The sequence below is a fragment of the Nerophis lumbriciformis genome, linkage group LG16 (genome assembly GCF_033978685.3).
Source record: "Nerophis lumbriciformis linkage group LG16, RoL_Nlum_v2.1, whole genome shotgun sequence".
NCBI lineage: Eukaryota > Metazoa > Chordata > Actinopteri > Syngnathiformes > Syngnathidae > Nerophis > Nerophis lumbriciformis.
This window is the reverse complement of record NC_084563.2, coordinates 43,988,224-44,003,275: the sequence shown is the minus strand read 5'-3', so window position 1 is coordinate 44,003,275 and position 15,052 is coordinate 43,988,224. Positions and strand designations below refer to the sequence as shown.

Genomic DNA, 15,052 nt, shown 5'->3' with positions numbered 1-15,052 from the left:
ATTTTTTGTAAACCCGTAATTATGATCTGCAAATAATGTGCCGTTGTTGAGTGTCGGTGCTGTCTAGAGATCGGCAGAGTAACCATGTTATTCTCTTCCATATCAGTAGGTGGCAGCCGGTAGCTAATTGCTTTGTAGATGTCGGAAACAGCGGGAGGCAGGGTGCAGGTAAAAAGGTATCTAATGCTTAAACCAAAAATAAACAAAAAGGTGAGTGCCCCTAAGAAAAGGCATTGAAGCTTAGGGAAGGCTATGCAGAACGAAACTAAAACTGAGCTGGCTACAAAGTAAACAAAAACAGAATGCTGGATGACAGCAAAAACTTACTGTGGAGCAAAGACGGCGTCCACAATGTACATCCGAACATGACATGACAATCAACAATGTCCCCGCAAAGAAGGATAAAAACGACTGAAATATTCTTGATTACAAAAACAAAGTAGGTGCGGGAAATATTGCTCAAAGGAAGACATGAAACTGCTACAGGAAAATACCAAAATAAAGAGAAAAAGCCACCAAAATAGGAGCACAAGACAAGAACTAAAACACTACACACAGGAAAACAGCATGTTATTCTCTTCCATATCAGTAGGTGGCAGCCGGTAGCTAATTGCTTTGTAGATGTCGAGAACAGGTCGTGTGAGACGACGATGGTTTGACGTGATCACAATATGCAGGCGACAGCGGGAGGCAACGTGCAGGTAAATACTAATGCTTAAAGGGGAACATTATCACAATTTCAGAAGGGTTAAAACCATTAAAAATCAGTTCCCAGTGGCTTATTTTATCTTTCGAAGTTTTTTTCAAAATTTTACCCATCACGCAATATCCCTAAAAAAAGCTTCAAAGTGCCTGATTTTAACCATCGTTATATACACCCGTCCATTTTCCTGTGACGTCACATAGTGATGCCAACACAAACAAACATGGCGGAAAGTACAGCAAGCTATAGCGACATTAGCTCGGATTCAGACTCGGATTTCAGCGGCTTAAGCGATTCAACAGATTACGCATGTATTGAAACGGATGGTTGTAGTGTGGAGGCAGGTAGCGAAAACGAAATTGAAGAAGAAACTGAAGCTATTCAGCCATATCGGTTTGAACCGTATGCAAGCGAAAACGACGAAAACGACACAACAGCCAGCGACACGGGAGAAAGCGAGGACGAATTCGGCGATCGCCTTCTAACCAACGATTGGTATGTGTTTGTTTGGCATTAAAGGAAACTAACAACTATGAACTAGGTTTAAACCAAAAATAAACAAAAGGTGAGTGCCGCTAAGAAAAGGCATTGAAGCTTAGGGAAGGCTATGCAGAACAAAACTAAAACTGAACTGGCTACAAAGTAAACAAAAACAGAATGCTGGACGACAGCAAAGACTTACAGCGTGTGAAGCAGAGACGGCGTCCACAAAGTACATCCGTACATGACATGACAATCAACAATGTCCACACAAAAAAAGATAGCAACAACTTAAGTGTTCTTGATTGCTAAAACAAAGCAGGTGCGGGGAATAGCGCTCAAAGGAAGACATGAAACTGCAAGAGGAATATACCAACAAAACAGGAATAATAGGAGTGCAAGACAAAAACTAAAACACTACGCACGGGAAAACACCAAAAACCTCAAAATAAGTCACTGACAGGTTGTGACAGTACACCTACTTTGAGACAAGAGCTATAGTGATGCATGGTTGGTTAAGGTTTAAAGTCATATCCAATAATTGTGACAACGACTTTTTGTCTACTGAGTTTCATTTTTTAATGATTTCTGCTGGTGGATTTTTTCAAAGAAAAAAATGCGCCTTGGATCAAAAAAGGATGAAAAACACTGAGATAGTGTATGCTATTTAGCTTTTTCTTACTACAAAATACTTCTTTTTTTCCAGTAACAGTTAGTTTGTCTACATATGAAAAGTGAAATGCCATTAGAACAACAACTTCGGCGAGTTTAAGCTTCCGGTTTGGGAGGAAGGAGGACAAATAGTTTTGACTTCAGGATGAAGAAGAAAGCAGAACAGTCTGTCCTCTGGGTGAATGGACAAAAAAAAAACTTAAAAATTGTGTCAAAACAAATTAGATCTGCAAATATGAGGAAAAACTCCATATGTAGAAACTAATTGTCAATAAATGTAATGATCATAAGAGTATGAATGTGAAAATCCTAGGGTTTCTAACAAAATCCTAATTACCCCATTTGGCCAGTAGAGTGCAGTATTTCAAAGTGCTAAGTGACTATCACCACAGAATTCCCAAGTCCCTCCTCCCCCAAAACTGTGCTTTGCAGAGCCCGCCTTGCTAAATGCGTCACACTCTCCCCCAATGTTTTGGTCTGGTCGAGAAAAAGCAAAACAATAACACAAGTAAGCCCCTGCATTGTGAAATCTGCCCAGTGCAAACAGGATGATGATGCTGACTCCAATGAAAACAGAGACAACATTATCAGAACAGTGATACTAGGAACTATGTTCTTTGGCCAGGACATGTACAACTACAATATGTTGCAAGAGCAAGAATTCTGGAGGAAATAATCACTTCATTGCTTTATGCATAAAGCATCACTCAGTAACTTATCACCTTGACCAACTTACAACTACCGTATTTTCCAGACCACATACTTGCCAACCTTGAGACCTCCGATTTCGGGAGGTGTGTGTGTGGGGAATTCTAGCTATAAATATATATTTATTTTATTATATATTTATTTTATATATATATATATATATATATATATATATATATATATATATATATATATATATATATATATATATATATACAAGAAATACTTGACTTTCAGTGAATTCTAGCTATAAATATATATTTATTTTATTATATATATATATATATATATATATATATATATATATATATATATATATATATATATATATATATATATACCTTGAGACCTCCGATTTCGGGAGGTGTGTGTGTGTGTGGGGAATTCCAGCTATAAATATATATTTCTTTTATTATATATTTATTTTATTATATATATATATATATATATATATATATATATATATATATATATATATATATATATATATATATACAAGAAATACTTGACTTTCAGTGAATTCTAGCTATAAATATATATTTATTTTATTATATATATATATATATATATATATATATATATATATATATATATATATATATATATATATATATATATATATATATATATGTATGTGTGGGGAAAAAATCACAAGACTACTTCATCTCTACAGGCCTGTTTCATGAGGGGTTCCCTCAATCATCAAATCTCCTGATGATTGAGGGAACGCCTCATGAAACAGGCCTGTAGAGATGAAGTAGTCTTGTGATTTTTTCCCCACACATACATATATTGCGCTCTACCACGGTATCGAGCACTATTTTTTTGGATAATCTTATTAAGACATATATATATATATATATATAAAATAAATACTTGAATTTCAGTGTTCATTTATTTACACATATACACACACATAACACTCATCTACTCATTGTTGAGTTAAGGGTTGAATTGTCCATCCTTGTTCTATTTTTCTAACCATGCTGAACACCCTCTCTGTTGATGCATTGCTGCGTGGCACGCACAAAAGTGCTTTCATCAAATGCACTAGATGGCAGTATTGTCCTGTTTAAGAGTGTCACAACATTGCTGTTTACGGCAGACTAACTGCTTTACGGTAGACGAAAACGTGACTGCTGTTGTTGTGTGTTGTTACCACATCGACGTCCCACTGGGGTGAGTTTTTCCTTGCCCTTATGTGGGCTCTGTATTGAGGATGTCGTTGTGGCTTGTGCAGCCCTTTGAGGGCTATATAAATAAACATTGATTGATTGATTGAACATAAATGAAGTATTGTTGGTGGTTTTAAAATGCATTTTTAAACTGATTTAGAGGCAGATAGCTAGATGAATTGCTCGCTCCCTAGAACCAGCCGATCTGTCCAAAAACATTTTGTCTTCTCTCTCATAATTACTGTGAATAATAGGCAAAATTCCCCCAAAAAAGTGCAGTTACTAATGAAGTCTGCACCGGTAAAGCCTGTATGAATGTGTGTCGAGGACAGTAAGTGATTTTCAGCATGGCTACAGCTAGAAATGATCCTTCTGGTCCAGATTGAAACACAGGCCGAGTGCTTTCACAGGGCGGATCAGGATGGAAAAAGCTGCAAAGTCAATTAAAAAGCCTCACAACATTCAGTGTGTATTAGATCACTGACATTTCCTGCATTTTTCCTTCGGCCTGTAAAATTTGCAGGTTTAGAACTTTTACCATTAACGGGAGTGTGGGTGGTGGGGTAGAAAGTAACTCTTTAAAGGACTCACAAGAGCAAAATGTTATTAATAATTCTATGGCCATACCATCAGAGCTGATACTTGTAACAGTCTAACAAACAATGACAAACAATTGCCACCTTATGCTTGATAAAATGTTTTTACTTTTACAAGTAAGGTCTACTCTTTGACTGTGCATTTACAGCAGGGGTGTCAAACTCAAATACAGAGTGGGCCAAAATTTAAAACTGAACAAAGCCCTTTTTGATAGGGACCCAAACAAGTTTAGCATTAAATATTGAACAAGCAAGGCTTATATAACTTTATAGTGACATGCAAAATCGAGTTTCAAATAATAATAACAATAATTCAAAAATATCAATGGCATATCAAATACAATTTAAATAAAAATGTAATGCCTCTTTTCTATTTGCAGCCTTCTGAGGTAAATATCAACATTAACTTTTTCCACAGGCTAATAAATTTGAAAATAAAATAAAGAATAAACCAACCATTCTGGACTTTAAACTGCTCAGTTTGCAACACACTGATCTAATCTGATGTGCCCAAGCCAGATACCTGCCATCTTTTCTCGGATGCTAGTTCATTAATGTCGGGGCTCAGGCTTTGAGCTGAGGCAACCTTCATTATCGAACAAAGGTGTTCATCAGTCATTATATCTCGTATTCTACAGTTTTGGGGGCGTGCCTTACAGGCACTGCTTTTAACGTCCTCTACGAGCTGTCGTCACGTCCCGCTTTTCATCCCTTCTAACAACGTGCCCGCCCAGTCACAAGATATGAGCGGCTTCTGTACGCACACATACGCGAATGCAACGCATACTTGATCAACAGCGATACAGGTTACACTGAGAGTGGCCGTATAAGCAACTTTAACATTGTTAGAAATATACGCCACACTGTGAATCCACACCAAACAAGAATGACAAACACATTTTGGGAGAACATCCGCACCGTAACACAACATAAACACAACAGAACAAATACCCAGAACCCTTTGCAGCACTAACTCTTCCAGGACGCTACAAAATACACCCCTCGCTAACACCAAACCCATAATCCCAAATCATTTTAGACCCAACACTTGGCTTTAAAAAACATATCAAACAGATGTGCCAGAGTCTTAAATACAACATAAAAATGTTCAAATGTATCAGGAATTCATTAACACTGGAGGCAGCTCAAACTTATTTTAATGCAATGATTATGTCTCGTTTTTATTATTGTATAACATGCTGGTCGCAGGCAAGCAAAATGACACTGAGGCCATTGGAAACCTTGCACAAACAATCGCTCCAAATCCTTGACCGAAAACCACAACACCACCATCACTGTTTAGTTCTCCAAAAATATAGATTGTTAAATTTAGCTAACATTCAAAGATTAGTATCAATACGAATGGCCCGTCGAATCATAAATAACACTGCACCAGCGCCACTTAAGCACTTTGTCCAGTTTACATCTGCTGTGACAACTAGAAACACACGAGCCTCCACCAGGGGGCAGTGTAGCGTACCCAGATGTAAAACATCTTTTGCACAATCAGCCTTTTCATATAGAGCCATAAAGGAATGGAACGACCTCACAACAAACTTGAAAATCGAATCTATTTATTTACCAATCTATTTATTTATTTATATATATTATATATATTTATTTATTTTATATATATATATCTTTCTGTGTGGAGTTTGCATGTCCTCCCCGTGACTGCGTGGGTTCCCTCCGGGTACTCCGGCTTCCTCCCACCTCCAAAAACATGCACCTGGGGATAGGTTGATTGGCAACACCAAATTGGCCCTAGTGTGTGAATGTGAGTGTGAATGTTGTCTGTCTATCTGTGTTGGCCGCGATGAGGTGGCGACTTGTCCAGGGTGTACCCCGCCTTCCGCCCGATTGTAGCTGAGATAGGCTCCAGCGACCCCGAAGGGAATAAGCGGTAGAAAATAGATGGATGGATATATATATATATATATATATATATATATAGATATATATATATGTCTTAATAAGGTTATCCAAAAAATAGTGCTCGATACCGTAGTAGAGCGCAATATATGTATGTGTGGGGGAAAAAATCACAAGACTATTTCATCTCTACAGGCCTGTTTCATGAGGGGGGTACCCTCAATCGTCAGGAGATTTTAATGGGAGCATTCGCATACCATGGTTTATATAGGGCACAGAGTGGGTGGGTACAGGCTGGCCTAGGGGCGTGGTGATTGGTTCATGTGTTACCTAGGAGGTGTTTCCGTCTATGGCGGCATGTTGTTACAATTTCGCTGCGCTTGTTGAGGGATGACAGGTCTGGACGGTAGATAATAAACAGTTTCTCTTTCAAGCATAGGTTGCATCTTTTATTACCACTATTGTAAGGTGTGCTGGATGCAAGAATTTGCCATGTTATTGAATATTCAACATTATTGTCTTTGAGGTCCCAAATGTGTTTGCTGAGTTCTGTGGTATTTCGCAGGTTTTTGTTCCTGAAAGAAGCCTTGTGGTTGTTCCATCTGGTTTTGAATTCACCCTCGGTTAATCCTACATATGTGTCGGATGTGTTAATGTCCTTGCGTATTACCTTAGATTGGTAGACAACTGATGTTTGTAAGCATCCCCCGTTGAGGGGGCAATCAGGTTTCTTTCGACAGTTACATGCTTTGTTGGTTTTGGAGTCGTTCTGACTGGGGGTCGACGGCTCATTTGCAATTGTTTTGTTGTGGTTTGAGATGATTTGTCGTATATTGTTCATGCAGCTGTAGCTCAATTTGATGTTGTTCTTGTTGAATACTTTTCTTAGGTTGTTGTCTTTGGGAAAGTGTTTGTCAATCAGGTTGAGGAATTTGTGTCCAATGTTCGTTGAGACGTTTTTGCTGTATGGGGGGTTGTACCAGATGATGCCGTTTCGTTTTCTGTTCTTTTTTGGCTGGTTTCCTGGCGTGGGTTCATAGGTGAGGGTGAAATTGTATCCGCTTTCATCAAGGGCTTTTTGGTACGGGGGGGTTGCTTGGTCAAATTCAGCTTTGCTAGATGACAGCATCGATAGCCTTTTATTGATTCCGGTAGGTATTCTTTTTGTGGTGGTGGGTGGATGGTTGCTGTCATGGTGCACGTATTGGAGTGTTGTGTTGGGTTTCGTGAATGGTTGGTAGCTGTTATTTCTCAGGTTGAAAGTGACTTCAAGAAAGTTGACGGTTTGCTTGTTGGCTTCAATCGTGATCCGTAGGCCGTTCTCTTTGAAAATTTGGCATATGCGCTTCTTGGTATTCTCGCTGCTCCTTGGCGAGGCGCGACACACTGCCAGTCCGTCATCACGGTAAATACCAAGGTTCAGATTGAGGCTAGCGAGCTGGGAGAGGAGGAAACTCCCAACGAGTTCACACGTTTCTGCTCCGTCAAAACTTCCCATAGTGACGTCAAATGTTGCATTGTTCTTTTTTTGCATTGGTGTACTGTTGTGGATGAGAATGGAGTTTTTTGCGTGGATGATGATGTTTCTTTCGTTGCCTGTGATTGAGTCGTAGTCTGAGGCGAAGTCTAGTGCTTGAGTCAGTAGGTCTTGCGTGATGGAAGGGTAAAATTCCTCGATATCAAAGGAGATAAAGTTGTGCTGTTGTTTGTCTTGGATGTTGTTGAACCATTTGATTACTGCTGCTGTATTTCTCCATTGGTTGAGTGGTGTTTTGTCCTTGATTTTTGTGTTAACTCTGTCCAGGATTATTTTGCTGATTTTTCCTATTTCAGATTTAGTTGGGTTTATTAGTCGGCATGTTGGGTTATTTGCGAAGTTGGGTTTGTGATCCTTCAATGTGATGAAGGCTTCCTTGTTGGCTGTGGCGTCCACCCTGTCCTCAATGGACAGGGTGGACGCCACAGCCAACCCAACACAACACTCCAATACGTGCACCATGACAGCAACCATCCACCCACCACCACGAAAAGAATACCTACCGGAATCAATAAAAGGCTATCGATGCTGTCATCTAGTAAATTTGACCAAGCAACCCCCCCGTACCAAAAAGCCCTGTCCTCAATGGACAGGGTGGACGCCACAGCCAACAAGGAAGCCTTCATCACATTGAAGGATCACAAACCCAACTTTGCAAATAACCCAACATGCCGACTAATAAACCCAACTAAATCTGAAATAGGAAAAATCAGCAAAATAATCCTGGACAGAGTCAACACAAAAATCAAGGACAAAACACCACTCAACCAATGGAGAAATACAGCAGCAGTAATCAATTGGTTCAACAACATCCAAGACAAACAACAGCACAACTTTATCTCCTTTGATATCGAGGAATTTTACCCTTCCATCACGCAAGACCTACTGACTCAAGCACTAGACTTCGCCTCAGACTACGACTCAATCACAGGCAACGAAAGAAACATCATCATCCACGCAAAAAACTCCATTCTCATCCACAACAGTACACCATGGCAAAAAAAGAACAATGCAACATTTGACGTCACTATGGGAAGTTTTGACGGAGCAGAAACGTGTGAACTCTTTGGGAGTTTCCTCCTCTCCCAGCTCGCTAGCCTCAATCTGAACCTTGGTATTTACCGTGATGACGGACTGGCAGTGTGTCGCGCCTCGCCAAGGAGCAGCGAGAATACCAAGAAGCGCATATGCCAAATTTTCAAAGAGAACGGCCTACGGATCACGATTGAAACCAACAAGCAAACCGTCAACTTCCTTGACGTCACTTTCAACCTGAGAAATAACAGCTACCAACCATTCACGAAACCCAACACAACACTCCAATACGTGCACCATGACAGCAACCATCCACCCACCACCATGAAAAGAATACCTACCGGAATCAATAAAAGGCTATCGATGCTGTCATCTAGTAAATTTGACCAAGCAACCCCCCCGTACCAAAAAGCCCTTGATGAAAGCGGATACAATTTCACCCTCACCTATGAACCCACGCCAGGAAACCAGCCAAAAAAGAACAGAAAACGAAACGGCATCATCTGGTACAACCCCCCATACAGCAAAAACGTCTCAACGAACATTGGACACAAATTCCTCAACCTGATTGACAAACACTTTCCCAAAGACAACAACCTAAGAAAAGTATTCAACAAGAACAACATCAAATTGAGCTACAGCTGCATGAACAATATACGACAAATCATCTCAAACCACAACAAAACAATTGCAAATGAGCCGTCGACCCCCAGTCAGAACGACTCCAAAACCAACAAAGCATGTAACTGTCGAAAGAAACCTGATTGCCCCCTCAACGGGGGATGCTTACAAACATCAGTTGTCTACCAATCTAAGGTAATACGCAAGGACATTAACACATCCGACACATATGTAGGATTAACCGAGGGTGAATTCAAAACCAGATGGAACAACCACAAGGCTTCTTTCAGGAACAAAAACCTGCGAAATACCACAGAACTCAGCAAACACATTTGGGACCTCAAAGACAATAATGTTGAATATTCAACAACATGGCAAATTCTTGCATCCAGCACACCTTACAATAGTGGTAATAAAAGATGCAACCTATGCTTGAAAGAGAAACTGTTTATTATCTACCGTCCAGACCTGTCATCCCTTAACAAGCGCAGCGAAATTGTAACAACATGCCGCCATAGACGGAAACACCTCCTAGGTAACACATGAACCAATCACCACGCCCCTAGGCCAGCCTGTACCCACCCACTCTGTGCCCTATATAAACCATGGTATGCGAATACTCCCATTAAAATCTCCTGACGATTGAGGGTACCCCCCCTCATGAAACAGGCCTGTAGAGATGAAATAGTCTTGTGATTTTTTCCCCCACACATACATATATTGCGCTCTACTACGGTATCGAGCACTATTTTTTGGATAACCTTATTAAGACATATATATATATATATATATATATATATATATATATATATATATATATATATATATATATATATATATATATATATATATATATATATATATATATATATATTAGGGCTGCAACAACTAATCGATTAAAATCGATTATAAAAATAGTTGGCGATTAATTTAGTCATCGATCCGTTGGATCTATGCTATGCGCATGCGCAGAGGCAATATTTTTAATTATTTTTTTGTAATTTAAAAAAAATAAATGTATAAACCTTTATTTATAAACTGGAACATATACAAACAGCTGAGAAACAATAATCAAAATAAGTATGGTGCCAGTATGCTGTTTTTTTCCAATATAATACTGGAAGGGATAGAAATGTAGTTGTCTTTTTTATCCGATTATTAATCGATTAATCGAAGTAATAATCGACAGATTAATTGATTATCAAATGAATCGTTAGTTCCAGCCCTAATATATATATATATATATATATATATATATATATACACACATTGTCTTTATAATCCGTTTTGTCATTTAACATCAATTAACATTGATGTTCATCAACATTTAACTCTGTCACGTTATCGATGGGAAAATTCATTTTTAGACAATATGATTTGCCTGAGCGGATAGGAGACACCAAGAGTAGCAAACGGTAGAAAATGGATTAGAAAGGAAAGATTTAAAAAAAAAATATATATATATATATATATATATATATATATATATATATATATATATATATATATATATATATATATATATATATATATAAAAATGAATAAATAAAATAAAAATAATAATTAACTTGGGACTTCCTGTGGGCCGGATTTTGGATGCTGGGGGGCCGGATCCGGCCCGCGGGCCGTAGTTTGGGGACCCCTGAGTTAAACCCTCAATAATGAACTTGTAAAAGAGAGAATAATCAATAAAAGTTAGAACTAATGTTGCTAGCTTGTTTATAGTTAGTTTTTTACAGCGGTGAAGTGCATTATAATAAATCATATTAGGTTTCTTTGTCCTTACCTTGAAGAAGCTGCCACTCCTGTTCATCAGACCACTTTGAGGATTCATACCCGGCCCACTGTAAGCCATTGTGTCTTGTCTTTGATGTGGACTGAGTCTGTTATGGCTGCTTGTGTAATTCCATCAAAGCGAGAGTGGCCCAGCCAGAGCTCTGTGGGTGAAAACACACAAATCAGTGCACGAACTTGAGCCGTGATCCACAGGGATGAGATTTCCGCTTTTGCCAGTTTTAAAGTCTCTTGCCTGAATGTTTTGTTTTCCGCAACTCCCTCTAATTATTCCCGTCTTTCTATTTTCACTTTGCAGCCTCTTTCCATTTTTGCCTTCTTAACACTCTTGAGCCCTCTGACTTCATCATTTTCCTTCTGGGTCTGGGTCAGTCTCATACCTACATACTTTTACATCTTTGTAGGTCTCATTCTGTTTTCATGACCTCATTTATAATTGTGTTTTTCTACTCTGCTAAGCATCACTTACTGCACAGCTGCCTTTCTTTCCCAATCTTCATACCAGAGTGTGTAACCTCTAGACTTCGGCAAGAGCCATTCGGCATTAACTAACACTTTCAATAAAACCGCTCAACTTCTAACGGAACAGAAACTGACAGACCTAAAAAATATTACATATTCCGCAAATGGGCCGAATTGACATTTGACAGATACCTCTGCCAAATACAAAAGCAACAGGTATTATTATTAGGGTTGCAAAGGGGTGGAAAGTTTCCGGTAAATTTCCTGGAAACTTTCCCGGAAATTTACCACGGGAAGTTAAGCTCGGGAAGTTTGGAAATTTTGACCTTTGACCATTTTTTGATTATTCAAAGTTGGACACCGTCTCATCTTATTCTGTGAAGCTTGTAAAACACTAATGCAATGTCACACACATACATAAATAGTCAGCTAAACACCTGGAGTAGTCTTTAAAAATATTTTACTGATGGACAAATTAATAGAAATAGGCTAGATCAGGGGTCGGCAACCCGCGGCTCCGGAGCCGCATGCGGCTCTTTGATCACTCTGATGCGGCTCAGCTGCATACTTGCCGATCCCCCGATTTTCCCGGGAGACTTCCGGATTTTAGTGCCTCTCGCAGAAAACTTCCGTAATTAATATTCATCGATTTTCACCCTTACTATAATAATAAGGGCGTGCTATGATGGTATAGCATTTAGCGCCCCCTACAATCTGTATAAGCAGCGTGCCAGCCCAGCCTCTTGTTGTATGCATCTTCTGCTTGCACACGTAAGTGATAGCAAGGCATACTTGGTCAACAGCCACACAGGTTACACTGACGGTGGCCATATAAAACAACTTTAACACTCTTACTAATAATGCGCCACACTTTGAACCAAAACCAAACAAGAATGACAAACACATTTCGGGAGAACATCTGCACCTTAACACGACATAAACACAACAGAACAAATGCCCAGAATCCCATGCAGCCCTGACTCTTCTGGGCTACATTATACACCCCCGCTACCACCAAACCCCACTATGGACTGGACTCTCACACTATTATGTTAGATCCACTATGGACTGGACTCTCACACTATTATGTTAGATCCACTATGGACTGGACTCTCACACTATTATGTTAGATCCACTACGGACTGGACTCTCACAATATTATGTTAGATCCACTATGGACTGGACTCTCACACTATTATGTTAGATCCACTATGGACTGGACTCTCACTATTATGTTAGATCCACTATGGACTGGACTCTCACACTATTATGTTAGATCCACTATGAACTGGACTCTCACAATATTATGTTAGATTCACTATGGACTGGACTCTCACTATTATGTTAGATCCACTATGGACTGGACTCTCTCACTATTATGTTAGATCCACTATGGACTGGACTCACACTATTATGTTAGACCCACTATGGACTGGACTCTCACTATTATGTTAGATCCACTATGGACTGGACTCTCACACTATTGTGTTAGATCCACTATGAACTGGACTCTCACAATATTATGTTAGATTCACTATGGACTGGACTCTCACTATTATGTTAGATCCACTATGGACTGGACTTTCACTATTATGTTAGATCCACTATGGACTGGACTCTCACACTATTAACTAGATCCACTCAACATCTATTGCACCGGTCGCCCAGGGGTGTGTGTGTGCGTGTGTGTGTGTGTGTGTGTGTGTGTGTGTGTGTGTGTGTGTGTGTGTGTGTGTGTGTGTGTGTGTGTGTGTGTGTGTGTGTGTGTGTGTGTGCGGTCCCCTCCAAGGTTGCTCATTGTATCCCATTGGGTTGAGTTTTTCCTTGCCCTGACGTGGGATCTTAGCCGAGGATGTCGTTGTGGCCTGTGCAGCCCTTTGAGACACTCGTGATTAAGGGCTATATAAATAAACTTTGATTGACTTTGATCGATTGATGTCATTTGCTGACTTACCAAACGGAAATCCTGATGACAACTCCCGCTACCACCAAACCCCGCCCCCACCCCAACCCTGCTCCCTCACACGTGCGTCGGTTGAGGTGGGCGGGGTTTGGTAGCGGGGGTGTATAATGTAGCCCAGAAGAGTTAGGGCTGCATGGGATTCTGGGTATTTGTTCTGTTGTGTTTATGTTGTGTTACGGTGCAGATGTTCTCCCGAAATGTGTTTGTCATTCTTGTTTGGTGTGGGTTCACAGTGTGGCGCATTAGTAGTAAGAGTGTTAAAGTTGTTTTATATGGCCACCGTCAGTGTAACCTGTGTGGCTGTTGAGCAAGTATGCCTTGCTGTCACTTTCGTGAGCAAGCAGAAGCTCCATACAACGTATGGTCGGGCCGGCACGCTGATTGTAGTGGGTGTATAATGCTGTACCATCACGGCAGTTACAAGAGCATAGTCGCCCTGAAATTTGTAGTCGGGAGGGTTGACATGTATGACGCTGTCAAGCCCCATTCATATAAAACTTGCGTGCCGCACTAACATTACATTTTTATATTAAGGTGAGGGCCGCGTGTCTGAGACCCTTGGTTTAAACATAGCACAAAGCAAAAAAAACAACTTTGTATGCAGTGTTATTTCATTTTAAATTTCAAAAGATTTTTGTGGCTCCCATTGTTTTCTTTAATTTGTGAAACTGGTCAAAATGGCTCTTTGACTGGTAAAGGTTGCCGACCCCTGGGCTAGATGAATAAATGAACACTCAATCAGCATGCTAAATCAAACGATAACCTACATTGGCTAGCAGAACAGAAGGCAGAGGAAACTACACGTTTTGACTTAGTATTTGCTAGTTGAACTTTACGATGCGATGAGGTGGCGACTTGTCCAGGGTGTAAACCGCCTTCCGCCCGATTGTAGCTGAGATAGGCTCCAGCGCCCCCCGCGACCCCAAAAGGGAATAAGCGGTAGAAAATGGATGGATAGTTGAACTTTACAGATCACAAAAAAGGTAAATTCGGATCGCTAATGTTGTTAGCATAAATGAATGGGATTTAACATAGAGAAAATTAGCATCACGGCTAACAGAGGAACATTTTCGGTTCATTATGAGACTGTGGTGGTACATAAACCTAGCTAGTGTGGAGAATGCATTTCTTTATTCATACTCATGTTTAGATCAGCTAGTGTTTTTCCATTTGTACTCTTTTTGTGTTCGTTTCTTATGTCTGCAAGTAAACTGTGTGCCTTACCTTGAAAAGCTTGGAATGTGGGAGTTGGCGTACTCCCTTTATTATCTTATCTGTATTAGAACATCCATCCATCCATCCATTTTCTACCGCTTATTCCCTTCGGGGTCGCGGGGGGCACTGGAGCCTATCTCAGCTACAATCGGGCGGAAGGCGGGGTACACCCTGGACAAGTCGCCACCTCATCACAGGGCCAACACAGATAGACGGACG

The 15,052-nt window shown here is 40.0% G+C and overlaps 1 protein-coding gene across 2 annotated transcripts in view; it reads right to left on the bottom strand.

Annotated features, from left to right (window-relative positions):
- The window catches only part of LOC133617284 (ras and Rab interactor 2-like), a 112,070-nt gene that overhangs the window by 71,819 nt on the left and 25,199 nt on the right, over positions 1-15,052 (bottom strand). For both annotated transcript variants that reach the window (XM_072914938.1, XM_072914939.1), the window contains exon 2: positions 11,186-11,334. In XM_072914938.1, coding sequence (XP_072771039.1) covers positions 11,186-11,254 — 69 coding nt within the window. In that variant the 5' untranslated portion in view covers positions 11,255-11,334. The remainder of the gene's footprint in view (positions 1-11,185; positions 11,335-15,052) is intronic.